Source organism: Martes martes, assembly GCF_963455335.1.
Source record: "Martes martes genome assembly, chromosome: X".
Classification (NCBI taxonomy): domain Eukaryota; kingdom Metazoa; phylum Chordata; class Mammalia; order Carnivora; family Mustelidae; genus Martes; species Martes martes.
In genome coordinates this window covers 121,441,980-121,461,336 of record NC_137897.1, presented here as the reverse complement: position 1 = coordinate 121,461,336, position 19,357 = coordinate 121,441,980, and the positions used below count along the sequence as shown (strand labels likewise).

Sequence of the window (19,357 nt, the reverse complement as noted above, 5' to 3'; positions counted from 1 at the left end):
AATGTTTGTTCTTCCCATCCATGAGCATGGAGTTTTGTTTTTGTTTTTGTTTGTTTTTTTTACATCTCTTCAGTTTCTTTCATCTGTATTTTATAGTTTTCAGAGTACAGGTCTTTCAACTTCTTTGGTTAGGTTTATTCCTAGGTATCTTATTATTTTTATCTTATTATTATCTTCTTTTCATCTTATTATCTTATTATTTTTGGTACTTATTATTTTGATTGTAAATGGAACTGATTCCTTAATTTCTCTTTATGCTGTTTTATTATCGTTGTATAGAAATGCAACAGATTTCTGCATGTTGTATATCCTGCGACTTTACTGAATTTGTGTATCAGTTCTAGTAGGTTTTTTGGTGGAGTCTTTCAGGCTTTTTACATAGAGTAGCATGTCATCTACAAATAGTTGAAGTTTGATTTCTTCCTCGTGGATTTGGATGCTTTTTATTTCTTTGTGTTGTCAAATTACTGTGTCTAGGACCTCCAGTACTATGTTGAACAAAAGTGGTGAGACTGGACATCCCTGTTATGCTCCCTGGCCTTAGGAGAAAAACTCAGTTTTTCCCCATCGAAGATGTTGTTAGCTGTGAGTTTTTCATAGTTGGCCTTTATTATGTTGAGTTATGTTCCCTCTAAACCTACTTTGTTGAGGGTTTTTATCATGAATAGATGTTGTGCTTTGTCAGATGCTTTTTTTACATCTACCGAAATGATCATATGGTTCTTGTCCTTTCTTGTATTAATGTGTATCACACTGATTGATTGAATATTGAACCACTCTTGCAACCCAGGAATAAATCCCACTCAATCGTGGTGAATGGTTATTTTAATGTACTGTTGGATTTAGTTGGCTGGTATTTTACTGAGAATTTTTGCATCCATGTTCATTGGGGTTGTTGGCCTGTTGTTCTCTTTTTTAGCGGGGTCTTTATCTCATTTGGGAACAGGGTAATAGATTGAATTTGCAAGTTTTGCTTCCTTTTCCATTTTTTGGAATAGTTTGAGAAGAATAGGTGTTAATTCTTCTTTAAATGTTTGGTACAATTCTCCTGGGAAGCCATCTGGTCCTGGAGTTTTGTTTGTTGGGAGATTTTTTGATTACTGATTCAATATCTTTACTGGTTATGAATCTGTTCAACTTTTCTATTTTTTCCTGTTTCAGCTTTTATAGTTTATGTGTTTCTAGCGCTGTATCCATTTCTTGTAGGTTGTCCAATTTGTTGGCGCGTGGTTTTCAATAACGTTCGCTTACAATTGTTTGTATTTCTGTAGTGTTGGTTGTGATTTCTCCTCTCTCATTTGTGATTTTATGTATTTGGATCTTTTTTCTTTTTGATAAGTGTGGCTAGAGGTTTATCAATTTCATTAATTTTTTCAAAGAACCAGCTTCATTTAGGAGCATGAATTTTAATAGCATTTTTATTTGTTTGTCAGTTATTTCTTAGTATTTGGATCAACTTTGAGTATTATAATAGTTTCTTCTTGCTGTGTAACACATTACCTCAAACTTCACGGCTTTCAACAACACCCAAGTATTTATTACGATTTTAGTGGCTCAAAAGCCAGGCGGGCTGGACCAAGCACCCTACTCAGGGTCATACAAGACCAAAATCAAATTGTTGACAGGGCTGCCATTGTTACTGGAATTCATCTCCTTCTCTGAAGTTCCACGTAGGGCCGTTCATCCTCAGACTAGGAAGAGTGCACTGAGTCTTTCTCATGCTTTAAATCATTCTGACTTCAACTTCTAACGTATCTCTCTTCCTGTTGCACTTTTAAGAACCTTATGATTACTTTGGGTCCACCCAGATATATCAGGATAATCTCTCCTTCTTTTTTTCTGCCTTCTTTTCTGCCTTCCTGTTACACTTTTAAGAACCTTATGATTACTTTGGGTCCACTCAGATATATCAGGATAATCTCTCCTTCTCAAGACCAGCTAATTAGCAACTTTAATTCCACCCACAAAGTTTCTTTAGCTGTGTAAAATAACATATTCATGAGCATAACACCAAAGGGGAAAGGCAAAGAGAAGCAAAATTTTGCCTACCACAGGTATAATTTACATACAGTGAAACACACAGATTTTTAATGTGCAGTTTGGTAAGTTTTGACAAATGCATACAAGTTACATCACCGCTACTTTAATCAACACACAGAACATTTATATCAGTCCTTCCGCAACTTTCCAGTGAGTCTCCCTATCTTGACCTGGCCCTTGGCAACAGGCTGCTTTCTGGATTCATTTTTGACTGTTTAAGATTTATATATCATTAGAATCATACAGTATGCACTCTTCAGTGTCTGGCTTTTTATGTTTACCATCATGATTTAGAAATTCATCCAGATTGTTGCACAAAGTAGTTTTATTCTTTGTGTTGCTGATTACTGCTTCATTATGGGAATATATCACAATTGGTGTGTCCATTCACTGCCACATGACGTTTGGATTGTTTCCAGTTTGGGGGCTAAGAGAAAGACACCTGCTGTGAGCAGTCCTGTACAAGCTTTTGTGTGGACATCTGTTTTCATTTATCTTAGTCAGACGTCTAAGAATGAAATTGCTGGATGATACGGGAAATGCATGTTTAACTATAAGAACTGCCAACAGATTTCTGAAATGGTTGCACCATGTTATACTCCCACCAACTACACATGACAGTGCCAGTTGCAACACATCCTGGACAATACTTGATGTTGCCAGTATTTACGTTAGTCATTTTAATGACTCTGTGATGGTATCTCACTGTAGGTTTAATTTGCATTTCTCTGATGACTAAGGATTCTGAGCACCTTTGCATGTGTGACTGGCTGTATTTCCTTTGATGAACTCTCTGTTCAGAGTTTGGCCCATTTTGAAATTGCGCTGTCTTGTTATTTTTGAGAATTCTGTATATATTCTGGATGTGTTTTCAGATGTACTCATTTTAAATATTCTGTCCTAGCACCGAGTTTTTCATTTTGATGAAGTCCAGTTTATCTATTTTTTTTTCCTTTGGTTCCTTGTGCTTTTGATGTCTTGTCTAAGGGTTAGAATTATGCCTATATTTGCTCCCATGAGTTTTATAGTATTAGCTCTTATATTTAGGCCTTGGATATGCTGAATTAATTTTTATCTGTAGTATGAGGAATGGATTCAAGTTCCTTCTATAGTCTATATACCCTGCAGTTGTGCAGTGTTAATGGCCCTAAAGTAGAGGCCCAGATGGTCAGTAGCCTGATCTCTAACTGAACAATCAGCCGCTTACCCATTAATGTACATCTTGTTAAAAATTATTAAAATAATTGTACTTACTACATTGTATTTTGTACTGTAGCTTCCATCTAGCATACAGCCTGTGCTACAGTGAATTCAATGGAGAAAATGATTTATTTGTCATCTGGCTTTCTGTTGTTGTGTGGGCAGTCACATGTATTTTTACTGGGAAGAAGTTGATAGAATGTTTATTTTGATGATACCATTTTATAGCCTGGATTATTTTGATACTGATTAACGGGATAAGCTGACTCTGGACACATCCTGACAACCTCTGCCAAGTTTTGAAATAAACATCTGGGGAAATTCAGTTTTATATTATCTGTTCCTGCAGCTGCTCAACTTCTTCTAAGCAAAGGTCAGGGAATATAATAGGTTTTCCGATTCTTTTTAGATAAAATGTGAAAGAACAGTTCATGTGAAGGACATTGTTGCTAAGTAGATTTGGCAAGATTTAAATATCGAATCCCAAGGGAAATGCATAAACAAAAATCCCACAGAAGTTAGGAAGGAGTAAAACCCATGTACCCTGGAACATTTTGTCACTTACTGTGCAGATTACTGTGAAACTGACACAGGCACGTACATCACGTGTTTCTGCACCAGTGGAAACTCTTCACTCTAACAGAAAAGGTCCTAAATATGCACATCTCAGAACTGAGTCAGAGACCTGGGTGGTGCTGATGCTCTTAGGAATGGCCCCTTGAATAGCGCCTAGTCTTTCTGTTTCTCTGTCCCACAAGCTTATTTCTTTTGCCTCTGATTTTTGCCTCTTTCCTTAGAGGGAGAAAAGAAGTATTTCTGTGTGCTCCGGATCCTGTTCCCTCTAGTAAACATTCTGTGTGTCTTACATTTTCAGTTTAGTCAGAAATATTGAAGTGGAAGCACAGCACTATTGGACGTCAAAATACCTGTCTCTTGACATGGGTCTCAGTTTTGTTAGAAAGTGGTGGAAGCTTTAGAAAAACTGGGTGGAGTAGACTCTGCAGAACCAGGGAGACAAAATGGAAAAAGGGGTGAGTTGATGAGTGTGGAAGGGCATAGTTCTCAAAGTGGCTGGGAGATGGGACAAGTGGGCTGAACAGAGGGGTTCAATTGATGGTATGGGCACCAGATGATATTGTTCAGTGACTACAAGCCGTGTAGGTTTATGCCAAGGCTAGTGCCATGGGAAGTTTTAGAGATGGATGAAATTAGAGCACATTTAAATATGAATTGATATGGGGTTGGGCTCCCTGGAAAGGGACCGTGGCCGTGCGGGAAGTTTATGGAGAGCGCTCAGAGGACCCGCACCCGGGAAGGGGAGGACAGGGAAGAAGCGGGGGTGGGCCCAGCGAGAAGCTGGGCTGCGGGGCAGGCTGACCCCGCGGGGAGCTCTGGAGCTGGAGTGACCTGAGTCGTCCCAAGTCGGGCCGGCTGTGGTGGGCCTTGTCCGTCTCCATCCTGATCCGTCTTGAAGCACCACTTAACTCACATTTTGCCAACACTGGGGTGGCCCATACAGAGGCTGGCTGATGTTAATTGCCAGTCATCTTGTCCAGGGTCGATGCTCTCTGGTGGCACTAACGTACAATGTGAAGATTCGTACCTCTACTTCAGATTACACCCAGGGTCGCGTAGGGGAGCCCTGATGACCTGCTGCTAGTGGAGGAGAAAACCTGAGCTTTATTTACAGATGGGCCAGCTTGATATGCAGGTGCAAAGGTGCTTTCGGTGGCTGGAGGGTCACCCTGTGCCTCGCCGAGGAGGTCTCTGGGCTCCGAGCTGCGCTTCCACTGGGAAGTGCCTCGGCGCGTCCGAACTTCTGGGGAGTCCCCCCACGGTGTCCTGCTGACGTCGTCCGCTGACCTCGGGCGGCGGCTTTGTCACAGATTCCCAGCTGCCGCGGAATGTCCGAAAACAACGCAGATAAAAAACATTCTTTCCAGCAAACATTGTTCAAATAATGAGAACATCTGTGCTTCCTTGAGCGACTTTATAGCTTTTTAAGCACACAAATGAAAAAATAAAAAAGAAAAGGATGTCTGCTTTTTTTCTCTTCATGCGTGTGTGCAGGCACGCAGGAAGTTTATTGGTACTTATCGAGGCTCGCTAAGTATCTGAATCGTTTCCTTGGGCTGTTGTGACATATCAGGGGCTCAGTGCTGGTCTCTGGCTGTCAAGGTGGACACTCCAGCAGCAGTCACTGGAGCAGCTTTGGTGAGTCTGTGATGTCATGTCCACGAGCAGGCTTCACCGTGGCTCCTCCATTCATATGTCCGTTCCGGCAGGGTTGGAGTTGCAGTGATTGAGGCTTAGTGCCTTTTTTGCGGTGGATACTCTCCACTTTTTCATTCTTTGATGCTCTTCCTTTCTTTATGTAGATCTGAGTTCTTAATTTTAATTTTAATTTTAATTTCCCTCTTTCTGTGTAGTTTGTTGTAATATTTCTTGTAAGGCAGCTCTACTGTCAGCAAATTGCCTCAATTTTTGTCTGTGTGGGAGTTGTTATTTCTCCATCACTGTTGAAAGATAATTTTGCAGGGTACAGAATTCGAGGTTGGTTGTTGTTTTTCTTCCTCCCAACACTTTAGATATGCAACACTCTACTCTCTTCTTGCTTGCATGTTTTCTGAGGAGAAGTTGCATGTAATTCTTTTCTTTGTTCCTCTTTGGGTAAGGTGTTTTCCCTGTGGTTTCTTTCAAGATGTTTTATTTACCTTTGATTTTCTGAAGTTTGAATATGATATGCCTAGAAATAAATCGTTTTGGGGGGCATTTGTCCTGCATGGTGCCCTCTGAGCTTCCTAGATCTGTGTGTTGGTGTATGACATTAATTTGGGGGAAATTCTCATTATTGCTTCAAATACTACTTCTGTTCCTTCCTTTCTTTCTTTTTCTTCTGCTATTCCATCATATGTATTACAACTTTTGTAGTTGTCCCACAGTGCTTGGATATTCTAATCTGGTTTTCATCACTCTGTTTTTTTCTCTTTGCTTTTAAGTTTAAAATCTCCTGTGGTCATAGTTTCAAGCTCAGAGATTCCTTCCTTAGCCATATCCAGGCTACTCATGAGTCTGTCAAAGGGACTCTTGGGGTTCCTGGGTGGCTTAGTTGGTTGAGCATCTGATTCTTGATTTCAGCTCAAGTCATGATCTCAGGGTCGTGAGACTGACATTGGTCTTCATGCTCAGCAGAAAGTCTGCTTGAAGATTCTCTCCCTCTACCTCTTTCCCCATTTATTAAAAAAATAAGTTTATTATTTATATAATAAAAACTTTTTTATTTTTATTTTTTTAATAAAATCTTTTTTAAATTACTAAGAGATTAATATCCAAAATATACATTTCCCCCACTATCTGAAAGTTTGCTTTACAATGCTTTGCTTTTACAAACTATCTACTTTAGTATCTGTTTTCACTAACTAAAAAAAAATCTGAAGAGGATTGTGCCTTTTACAGAATGGAAGTTGCTTCTTTGTTTTCTGCCATTTCAGTTTACAAAAGGTTTCATAGGCATGTTCTACTTTTAGATAGCAGGGGAAACCTGTATATGGAGAACTCCTTAAAACTCAATAGGGAAGGGGTGCCTGGCTGGCTCAATCAGTGGAGCATGGGACTCTTGGTCTCAGGGTTGTGAGTTCAAGCCCCATGTTGGGAGTAGAGATCACTTAAAAAATAAAATCTTAAAAAGAAAAAGTAAGCAAACAACCTAATTCAGAAATGGACAAAACGGACTTGAATAGACATTTCTCCAAAGAATGTATACAAATGGCCAATAAGCACATGAAAAGATGCTCAAACTCACCTAGGGAAATACAAATTAAAACCACAAAGAGATAGAATCTCTCACCCATTAGAATGGCTATTATACAAAGAAAACCAGAAAATAAGTGTTGGTGAGGATGTAGAGGCATTGGAACACTTCTGCACTGTTGGTTGGAATATAAAATGGTGGTGCCCCTGTGAAAAAGAGGCTGGTGACTCTTAAAAACTTTTTGAAAATTACCATATAATCCATTAATTCCATTTCTGGGTATTTACTCAAAATAACTGAAAGCAGGATCTTGAAGAGATATGTGTATAACCATGTTCACAGCAGCATTATTCTCAATAGCTAAAGCATGGAAGCAACCCAAGTGTCTGTCTATGGACGAGTGGATAAACAACGTGTGGTCTATTCATACAGTGCAATGTTATTCAGCCTTAAAAAGGAAGAGAATTTTGACACCTGCTACAACATGGATCAATCTTAAGGACATTAAACCAGTCACAAAAAGACAAATACCTTATAATCCCACTTATATGAGGTCCCTAGAATGGTCAAAATCATAGCAACAGAAAACAGAATGGTGGTTTCAGAGGCTGAGGGGAGTGGAGAAGGACAAGTTATTGTTTAATGGGTATTGAGTTTCAGTTTTGCAAGGTAAGAGTTACAGAGCTAGATGGTGGTGATGGTTGTACTTAGTACCACTGAACTATACACTTCAACATGTTGAAGAGTGAATTTTATGTTTTATGTGTTTTACCACACTAATTAGAGCCCCCCTGATACCTTTACCCCTAGCTGAGCTCTGAAATGAGTGCACTAGGCTTCAGGGGAGTGATAGATGAAAACTGCCCTCGTTCGAATTACAACCAAGTCTACAAATGTTGAGAGGAGACATGCAAATGAAAACTTAATTGTTTCTGACATTAGTCAGACTGAAAAAGCATTGGTTCGCAGACCCAAAATTTATGCAGAGGACCAGGAAATGGGTTTGACACCAAGTAGTAAGGGTGGGGGTCCCTGTGTGGCCATTCATCCATGTTCCTGGAACCTTGTCCTTATCCAGAAACCGGAAGGGGCTGGCTGGGTGGTGCCTGAGCTTGCTGTCCACCGTCAGATCTAGACCCTGACACTTGGCAGTAACCAGGCAGAGAATGCACAGGGTTACTGGCTCAGCAGTTCAGACCACCTGGAGCACTGAAATGCATCTACGTGTCTTTTTATAATGAGGCCCTCTACTCTCTTCTTACCTGTTTCTATCCTATTTACCAAAGCAAACACTGCCATACAAACCGTGATGTAAGGAGAATCCACCCACTAGGTTTCATGTACACATCCCCCATTCTGCTCTGAAGGACCAGCCGCTCTTTCCTTCCTGGTGTTACTACAAAGCAAGGGTTGGATTTTAAATGGAGAATGAAAGGGGGATCAGTTGAACTAGCATGCATGATTTGTGATTTATTTTATCATATGGCACCTAATGTATCAGTGTTTTCATCTTAGCGCAGTCTGTGGTGGTATCCACTATAGGTTTAATTTGCATTTCTCTGATGACTAGAGATTCTGAGCATCTTTGTGTGTGTAACTGGCTGTTCCTGTATTTCCTTTGATGAACTCTCTGTTCAGAGTTTGACCCATTTTGAAATTGCACTGTCTTGTTATTTTTGAGAATTCTGTATAAATATTCTGTCCTAGCACCGAGTTTTTCATTTTGAAGGTGAGTCAAGTGTCCTCCTATTCTGTCATCTCAGGGGTAAAGGAAAATTGAATGCAAAGTCTCACAGCTAGTGACGGGTATACTCAGGATTCAAACCTGGGCCAGCAGCATGGACATTGGCAGGATGAGAAGCCATGTTCTTAAGTATAATGACCACTTGTCAGGTAGAGAGAGGGGAAAATGTTGGGAACCCGTCTATAGTAGGGATTTATATAGTTTCCAGTTTGCCTTTTTAACAGTGGAGGAGGGTGGGATGGAAGCTTTACTTCTAGCTGCTGAAAAGTGGGTTCAAAGAAGGTCCACCAAAATGAATGACTTTTCCCTTTCTTCACACAGGTTTTCCCCTAGGGTGCCAAGTTCTTTGCCATTCAACACATCAGTCATGTACAAAAAGACTGTGTTTGTAGAGTTTACAGATGACCTTTTCAACATTGCCAAACCCAGGCCACCGTGGATGGGTAATATAAACAATATTGACTGTTTATTATGGAACTGAGTATCTGATGCTCTAGCAAGGATGCCCCAGGCCTCCCTTACTACCACCTGTTGGGGAAGTACTGACTGAAGATTCTCAGTCTCTTTGCCGGGCTTTCCTCCTCTGCTTGTTCTCTGGATGTCAGAGTGCTCTGGGTCTTGGACCTGACCAATACAGGGTTTTTTTAAGATATTATTTATTGGGGCACCTGGGTGGCTCAGTGGGTTAAAGCCTCTGCCTTCAGCTCAGGCCATGATCTCAGGGTCCTGGGATCGAGCCCCGCATCGCGCTCTCTGCTCCGCGGGGAGCCTGCTTCCCCCTCTCTCTCTGGCTGCCTCTCTGCCTGCTTGTGATCTCTGTCTGTCAAATAAATAAATAAAATCTTTATGTATACATATATATAAAGGTTTTATTTATATTAAAAGATTTTATTTATTTGACACAAAGAGAGAGAGTACAAGCAGGGGGCAGTGCAGAGGAAGAGAGAGAAGCAGACTCCCCGCTGAGTGGAGAGCCCAATGCAGGCCTCGATCCCAGGACCCTGAGATCATCACCTGAGCCAGAGGCAGACATTTAACTGACTGAGCCACCCAGGTGCCCCTCCACATAACACAGTTAGAATCTATGAAAAATAAATCTCTTTCATATTTTTGTCCCTTTGAATCTACTTCATTCAATAAATTATTTGTAGGCATCTTATACTTAATATGTCCATAAGTCAGAAGTCTTGATTTTCTTACTTTTCTGAATCATGGCCTGACTGCCACCCAGTTGCACAAACCCAAACCTCAGGAATTATCCCTGGCTGCTCTCTGACTTCCAGTCCATCAGCAAGTCTTGTTGACTCTTCAACTAAAACAAGTCCCAAGTCTGCTTTCTTCTTGTAAGTTCCAAATGCACGCAAACTCCCGTGGCTTACAAAGTCCTACATGTTATGTTCCCTGCCTGCCTTTATAACCTTATTTTTTGCTATTCCCCTGCTCATTCACACGTTACTCAACTATGTCAAGATTATTCCTGTCTCAGGACTTTTCCATTTGTTTTATCTGCTTTGGATGTTATTCTACTAGATATTTACAAATCTTGCTTCTTTTCAATTAGTCCGATCACTGCTCAAATGCCACCTCCTCAAAGATGCCCTTCCTGACCACTATATATATTTAAAGGATTCCGTCTCCTGCTTCATAACTTTCTAGCACACCACCATCTTTTATAGCGTTTACAACAATCAGAATATTTCTTGTTTATTTCTTTATGTGCTTAATTATATTCTCCAGAATGTAATTTCCATGATCTGTCTTGTTCACTACTGCATCTCCAGTGCCTAGGGCAATTCCTAGAATATAGTAGGAACTCAACTATGAGTTGAATGAATGAATGCATTGAGTGAATTACCAGAAATCTATCCTCACAACAACCATGACACTGAGGTGGTGATAGCAGTTTATGCATTTATTTGGTCAATTACTGCTTTTTATCAGTAATCACAGGTGCATGTTTTTCCACTGTGACTTTGGCCATCACTTTCATAATAGCAGGTTTTCTGGAGTACCACTCTCAAAGTAACCTTTAGGGGGCATCTCATTCTCACAGGTCTGTTGGGTCCTACCATCCGGGCTGAGGTTTATGACACAGTGGTCATCATACTTAAGAACATGGCTTCTCATCCTGTCAGTCTTCATGCTGTTGGTGTATCCTACTGGAAAGCTTCTGAAGGTGAGTCAAATGCCCTCCTATTCTCCTGTCATCTCAGGGATAAAGGTCTTATAGCTAGTGAATGGTGCACTCACTAAGTTCATAATACATCACCTCAGTGCTACCTGGCCATCCTCACCCCAAGACAGCTTTACACATTGTTGGCCTCTTATCAGACCTCCCACACCTCTTTCCAGATCCTACCATTAGGAAAAAGGATATTCATTTCTTAATGAAATGCTTCAAACAAAGAAAGGTATAGAAAATAATATAGCACACAAACACGTAACCATCACCTCACTTTGCCAAATCTTGTTTTTTTCTTTAAAGATTTGTTTATTTATTAGAAAGAGAGAGCACAGAGCCCATCGTAGGACTCGATCCCATGATCCTGAGATCATGACCTGAGCCGAAACCAAGAGTTGGACACTTAACCAACTGCACCACCCAGGTGCTCATCACTTTGCCAAATCTTAAAATTTTGCCATCTTTGCTTTAGGAAATTAAACATTATATAGTTGAATCCCTTTATCTAACCCCTCAGGCTCCCTTCCTCTCTATCCAAATGTATCTGCTCTCTAGAATTTAATATCAGCCCATGATCACACAGGCACCTTAACCACACACTCCATCCCCAGGGGCCAACTCAGGTTTTTAAAAACGTCTACAACTCTCTGGCAAGCACAGCTGTTGGTCTGATGTTGCTTCTAGATGAAGCCAGTAGTATCTAGTGCACACTGAAGAGGGTGTCCCTATACACTGGAGAGGATCACTTTAGAGTGGGGACTACCCACCTGTACTTTGGAGGTGGCCTTTGGCTGCTGAAAGTCTGTAGTAAAAGTAAAGGCAGAGTAGGGGCAGTGCAGGGGTCTCTTGTACTGCTCTGTTGGTGAGGTCCCGCTCTCAGATGTATAGATGTGATGGGATAAGATAAGGTATAAACGAAGAGCCCTCTCAGTGCTTTGGGCTGCTCTGGAACTCCAGAGACCATTATAAACCCAGGAAGTTATGGTGAAGTTGCTAGGAAAGTGTTTCAGTAGAAGCATAAGGCATTATGTCAGTTCCTTTAAATATTCTCTACTTCTGTCCACTGAGATGACCTAGAAGCAAAGACACTTCATTAACAGTGAACACAGATAGTGCTCAATTTAGAATCGAGGTATCAAACTAATCCATGGGTTAATTTTAACATCACTAAGCATGAGACAGCCAGAAAATATCTGCCCCTGATGTGATCTCCTCCTCCAGAGAAGAGCCAAGTTAAAAACATTTCTAAAAATGGCCACCTGGGCCACTCCGTTGGTTAAGTGTCAGACTCTACACTTTGGCTCAGGTCATGATCTCAGGATCGTGAGATGGAGCCCCATGTCAGCCTCTGTGTGGGGTGTGGAGTCTGCTGAAGATTCTCTTGTTCCCAGTCCCTCTGCCCTCATTCCCCCTCCCCTCTCTTAAAAACACTTTTGAAAATCTCTGTATCTCATCTTTCCGTGACCTTCACCAGTGCTCATTAAAGAGTCGGAAACAAAGTACATAACCAATGTATGTCTGTTGAGTTGAATTGATATGAACTAGGTAAAAAGATGCAACGATAGAAGTAGTAGTATTGGTTAGAACCTGGAGGTCACAGTGAGAACCACTCAACCCCTCATGTTTGCATTAGTGGTCTACAACTTCTGCGGAATATATGAGGCTGCTTGATAGTCTTCCAAATTAAGTTGCAGAAAGTCTATTTCTTGTGTAGAATCTACTGATAATAATAAACTTACTATATTTCCTTGAGTGAACAATGCATATGGAAAGGACAGTTTTATCTCTTCTTGCTTTAGGTGCTGAATATGAGGATCAGACCAGCCAAAAGGAGAAGGAAGATGATAAAGTCATTCCTGGTGAAAGCCATACCTATGTCTGGCAGGTCCTGAAAGAGAATGGTCCAATGGCCTCTGATCCGCCATGTCTCACCTACTCATATTTTTCTCATGTGGACCTGGTGAAAGACCTGAATTCAGGCCTCATCGGAGCCCTGCTGGTTTGCAAAGAAGGTAAGTGTGAGAGAGGGTAGGACTCAGACGAAATAAGCAGGGAAGGGCCAATTATTAAAGCATCTGTGTTTTCATCTAAAAGAGGCTTCTTTTCCTTAGCAACACACCCGTGGAAAGAAAATATTGCATTCTATGGACTGTCTCAGTAGTTCCTTTTGTAAATTTTGTGTTAAGTTCCCTGAAAGCCTTCTGGAGATAAACACATCCATCTGTGTCATCTGTGTCCCAAAAGCATTTAAAACTTGTAGAAAAGCAGGGCGCCTGGGTGGCTCAGTCGGTTAAGTCCAACTGTTGATTTCAGCTCAGGTCTTAATCTCAGAGTCGTGAATTCGAGCCCCACACTGAGCTCTGCACTGGGCTCTGTGCTGGGTGTGGAGCCTACTTAAAAAAAAAAATCGGAGAAGAGTAAACATTTGTAACTTGTTCTAAAAATCATCTTAAATTTAATTAACCCTCGGGCACCTGGGTGGCTCAGTCAGTTAAGCGTCTGCCTTCAGCTCAGGTCATGATCCTGGGTGAAGCCCCACATTGGGCTCCCTGCTCAGTGTGGAGACTGCTTCTCTCTCTGCCTCTGCCTCTCCTTATGCTCAGGCTGTCTCTCTATCAAATAAATAAAATGTTTTTTTAAAGGTTTTATTTATTTATTTGACAGACAGAGATCACAAGTAGGCAGAGAGACAGGCAGAGAGAAAGAGAGAAGCAGGCTCCCCACCGAGCAGAGAGCCCGATGCGGGGCTCGATTGCAGGACCCTGGGATCATGACCTGAGCCGAAGGCAGAGACTCTAACCCACTGAGCCACCCAGGTGCCCCTAAATAAAATCTTTTAAAATTTCTTCATTAAACGTGTTTTTATTTTATAGTTTAAGAGTCTACACTAAATTAGGAAAGTAAACATTGCAGAATTTTCTTTAATTCTAGGTTTTTAATAGTGAAATCAGTTTCACGGGACTTTTGTTTCTCCTTTAACTATTAGTGCATGTCCCCACAATTTAGTGGCTAAAAATTACAATCATCATTTATCATTTCTCGTGGGTTTTGGGTCTCTCGTGGAATTTGGGAGTATGTTTACTTGGTGGTCTATCTCAGGATTTCTTTTTTTTTTTAAATGCTCTGGCCAGTTATTTATTTATTTGTTTGTGTATTTACTTATTGAAGAGAGAGAACAGGCATATGCACGCATGTGGAAGGAGGGGAAGAGGGAGAGGGGGAGAATCTTCAAGCAGACTCCATGCTGAGCACGGAGCCCAGCTCAGTGCTTGATCCCAGGACCCATGAGATCATGACCTGAGCTGAAATCAAGAGTCGGACACTTAAGTGACTGAGCCCCCCCAGGTGCCCCAAAATGCCCTTTCGACTCTTCCCAAGGCTTTCTAGTCCATGCTTTGAAGACTTGGCTTTGGAAGAGGAAGAGAAGGGCAGGAAAGGCACCGGAGCCCCGGCTGGACTGTAGATTCTGTATGAGCCACTCTGCCTCTCAGAATGGCAGCTGGGTGTGCAGTACTCTTGTCTGAGGATTTCTGATGAGGCTGTAGTCAGATAGAGCTGGAGCCAAGGTCATCCTGAATGAACCTTTATTCACATGTCTGGCACCTAGGCTTGGAAAACTCAAATATTTGGAGCTTTCCACAGGGTCTTTTCAGCATGGGAGCTAGACGGTACCCAGAAGTCTTTTTCCTTTTAAATGGACTTTGTTTTAGAGTAGTTTTAGGTTTACAGGAAAACTGGGCGGAAAGTAGAGAATTCTCAAATAAATAACCCCACCCACAGCCTCCCCTACTGTCAGCATCCTCCGCCAGAGCAGTATGCTTGTTACAACTGGTGACGTAGCATTATCACCCGAAGTCCTACTGTGCACGAGGGTTCACTCTTGTTGGTTTACAGGCTACAGGTTTGGACAAATGTAGAATGACACGTATCTACCATTATAGTATCATACAGAATAGTTAGAGTCTGTTAGATCCTGTTCTAAAAATCCTCTGTGTCCCACTTCTTCATTCTTTCCTGCCCCGCTCCCTAGCAACCACTGAGTTTTTAAATTATCTTATCAATAGTTTTGCCTCTTCCAGAGTGTCAGATAGTGGATATTATACAGTACATAGTCTTTTCATATTGATTTCTTCCACTTAGTAATGCATTTAGGCTTTCTCCATGTCTCTTCATGGCCTGATAGTATTTTTCTTTTTAGCACTGAGTAATGTTCTATTGTCTGAATGGACCACAGTTTATCCACGCACAGTGAAGGACATCTCAGTTGCTTCCAAGTTTTAAATGGTTATGAATAAATCTGCTGTAAATATCCATGTGCAGGTTTGTATGCATACATAGTTCTCAGGCTCTTCAGGTAAATGCCAAGGAACATAGCTGCTGGATCGTATGGCAAGAGTATGCTTTCTTTTGCAAGAAACCACCAACGTCTTTTCCAAGGTAGCTCTATCATTTCGCATGAATGAGACTTCCTGCTGTTCCTCACCCTCACCAGCGTTTGGTGTTGCCAGTGGTTCGGAATTTGGCCATTCTTATAGGTATGTAGTGGTATCAAATTGCCTTAATTTGCATTTCCATGGTAATATGTGATGTGTGAAGCATGTTTTTATTTAAAAGATTTTATTTATTTTTTTTTTGAGAGAGAGAGAGAGAGAGAGAGCGAGCGAGTGCACAAACAGGGGGAGGGGCAGAGGGAGAGGGAGAAGCAGGCTTCCTGCTGAGCAGAGAGCCCAGCGTGGGGCTCGATCCCAGGACCCTGGAATCATGACCTGAGCCGAAGGCAGAGGCTTCACTGACTGAGCCACCCAGGCGCCCCAAGCATCCAACTCTTGATCTCAGCTCGGGTCTTGATCTCAGGGTCATGAGGTCAAGCCCCATGTTGGGCTCTGCACTGGACATGGGGTGAGTGAGTGAGTAAATAAATAAATAAATAAATAATCAAAACATGTTTACATATAAAATATAAACAAATAAATTTAAAATCAAAAGAATTAATTGGCAGAAAATTGACTTAAAATGTCAACAGAGAGGCACCTGGCTGGCACTCTTGGTCTTGGGGTTCTAAGTTTGAGCCCCACATCAAATCTTTATTAAAATCTTTAATAAAATAATAAAATAATAAAGGCATAATAATAAAATCAAATCTTTAGTAAAAAATAAAATAAAGAAAATCAATTTTTTAAAAAGTAAAATCTTTTGAAAAAGTCAACAGATATTCTAGTCTGGATAAGATGGAAGAAACATAATGCCTTTATCTCCCATTGAGCTCAACTATAGAACCTTGACAAAATGCATAGCCCAGCCATTTGAGAATCCTAAAAATCAAATAGAACAAACAGGTCAGGAAAGGCATCAGAATTTAAAGTACCACCAAACTGGCAGTGAATTTCTGTTTTTATTGCCCTTCAGTAGTCCCCAAATGGGCAAAGGATGTAAACAGATATTTCTGGGGGAAAAAAGATATAGAAATGATGAACAAGTATGTCAAAAGGTGCTCAGCCTCACTCATGATCAGGGAAATACAAATCAAAACTACAATGAGGTATCACCTCACACCTCTCAGAATGGCCAAAATTAACAACACCGGAAACAACAGGTGTTGGTGAGGATGTGGAGAAAGGCGGACCGTCTTGCACTGTTGGTGGGAATGGGAACTGGTGCGGCCACTGTGGAAAACAATATGGAGAGTCCTCACAAAGTTAAGAATACCACAACCCTATTATCTAATTATTGTACCGCTGGGTACTTACCCAAAAGATAGACCCAGCAACTGCACTACTGGGTATTCACCCAAAGGACACAAAAATACAGATTCAAAGACATGCATGGACCTCAGTGTTTATAACAGCGTTATCTACTATAGCCAAATTATGGAAAGGGGCATCCATTCATTGACTGATGAATGGATAAAAAAGTTGTGATGTGGTGTGTGTGTGTGTGTGTGTGTACGCGTAGGAATATTATTATATAATGGAATATTACTCAGCCATGAAAAAAGAATGAACTCTTGCTATTTTCAACGACAGTGATCTCACTAGAGGGTATAATGCTAAGTGAAATAAATCAGAGAAAGACAAATACCATATGATTTCACTCATGAAACTTAAGAGACAAAAAAAAAATGAGCAAATGAGAAAAAAAAAAAAAAGAAACAGGCAAACCAAGAAATGGGCTTAACTATAGAACAAACTGATGGTTACCAGAGGGGAGAAGATGAATTACACAGGTGGCGGGGATGAAGGAGGACACTTGTGATGAGCACTGGGTGCAGTATGGAACTGCTGAATCACCATACTGTACACCTGAAACTAACATTACACTATGTTAACTAACTGGAATGAAAATAAAAAATTTGAAGATGTGTATTTTACATACTGTCAATGAATAACTGGAAACCAAAATGTAAGAATGAATGTTTACAATAGCTCCAAAAATTGAAAGTTTAGGTATCTAACAAAACATGCACATTGTCTGTATGGTGAAAACTACAAAGTAAAAGAAATCAGAGAGACATACTGTTTATGTGCTATAAGATTCAACATAGTAAAGATCTCAGTTCTCCCCAGTCTGTAGATTTTCAGCAAGCTTTTTTTGTGGTCACAAACAAGCTAATTCCGAAATTTATATGAGAAGGCAAAAGTACTAGATTTGCTGAAATGATTTTGCAAAAGAATAAATTTGGAGTAATAATCTTACTCAATTTTACAATTTACTACAAAGCTGCAGTAATCATAGCATGTGTTAGTTAACGGAATAGACCTATAGATCAGTGAAATAGAATAAAAGTCCAGAAATAGATCCCCAAAAATAAGCCCAATTGATCTGGTACAAAAATAACTCGAAGGAGGCATCTTGTCAACAAATGGTGCAATGATCGTAGACCTTGTAGTTATACAAAGACTAACTCAAAATGAGTTATAGCTCTAAATGTGATATATACAACCATAACACTTTTAGGAAACATAGTAGAATATCTTCATGACCTGGGGTTAAGAGAAGGGTTTTGAGAAAACATAACACAGTCCCTAAAAGAAAAAACTGATAAATGTGACTTCATCAACACAAGTAATTTTTGCTTTTGTAATAAAAAAACACTTTTAGGAGAATGAAGGGACAAGCTACAGACTGGGAGGAAATACTTGCCAATCACGTATCTGGCTAAGGACTGATGTGATATATATAAAAAATATGTTCACAATAATGAAGGTATTTTTTGTTTTATATATGTATTATACATGTATGTATTATATATAAAACATGTTCTCAAATCTCAATAATAAGGAGAAAAACAATTTTTTTAAATGGACAAAATAGGAGTGACTGGGTGGCTCAGTTGTTAAGTGTCTGCCTTCGGCTCAGGTCATGATCCCAGATTCCTTGGATAAAGCCCCATATCAGGCTCCCCACGCAGCGGGGAGCCTGCTTCTCCCTCTCCAGCTCCCCTGTGCTTGTGTTCCCTCTCTCGCTATGTCTCTCTCTGTCATAAATAAAAAGTGCCAAATACATGAAAAGATGTCCAGTATCATTGGCCATTAGGAAAATGCATATTAAAACCACAATGAAATACTGCTACAAATATATTAGAATACCTAATGTGATAATTTAAAAATTGTTAAGTGTACTGTTAAGAATGCAGACCAACAGGAAGTCTCATACATTCTTGCTGGGGATTCACAATGGTATAGCCACTCTGGAATACAGTTTGGCAGTGTAATGTTGTGATTTAAATAAAATATATATTTGGTTTTCATCTCCTTCCTGGTAGAGCTTCTAAAACTCTTGAGATTTTCTGTGATGAGAACAGTAATGATGTCTTTTGTTATGTTACTGAGGTGATTTTTGGCCCCTACACCTAAGGATGGGGGCTGATCACCAGTAGAGTCAACAAAGTGATTAGAGGGCTGGAACTTTCAGTCCCACCCGGTCCCAGCCCCCCACCCCTTCCCCACGAGGGGAAAGGAGAGAGGGGCCGAATATTGAGCTCAGTCGCCAATGGCTAATGATTTAAGCAATTACACCTATGTAATGAAGATTTCATAAAACAAAAAACAAGGACAGGGTTCAAAAAGCTTCCAGGTTAACCTGTGGGAGTCTACACCATCTCCGGGTAGATAGTTTCTGAATTAAGTTAAATTGTAGGATGCCCAGCTGATGTCACAGAATTGCTTGGTGGTAGGGAAAAACCCATATACACTGGAATTGGTGTCACAATTATGGGCCGTTTCTTATAAGGGTAAATATACACTTAATTTCCATTCCTGAGTATTTGCCCTAGACAAATGAAAACTTAATATTCACATAAAAGTCTGTATGCACATTAATGTTCACAGCAGCTTTATTTGTAATGGCTGAGAATTGGAAACAAGGTAAATGTTTTCCAACAAGTGAATGCTGAAACAAACTGTGGTATATCCATACCATGAAATACTCCTCATCAATAAAA

The 19,357-nt window shown here is 40.5% G+C and overlaps 1 protein-coding gene across 1 annotated transcript in view; it reads left to right on the top strand.

The window, feature by feature from the left end:
* F8 (coagulation factor VIII) overlaps window positions 1–19,357 on the top strand; it is a 111,613-nt gene that overhangs the window by 5,749 nt on the left and 86,507 nt on the right. The window contains exons 2-4 of the mRNA XM_080831254.1: window positions 9,057–9,178; window positions 10,789–10,911; window positions 12,717–12,929. Of these exons, the coding sequence (XP_080687380.1) occupies window positions 9,057–9,178; window positions 10,789–10,911; window positions 12,717–12,929 (458 nt within the window). The remainder of the gene's footprint in view (window positions 1–9,056; window positions 9,179–10,788; window positions 10,912–12,716; window positions 12,930–19,357) is intronic.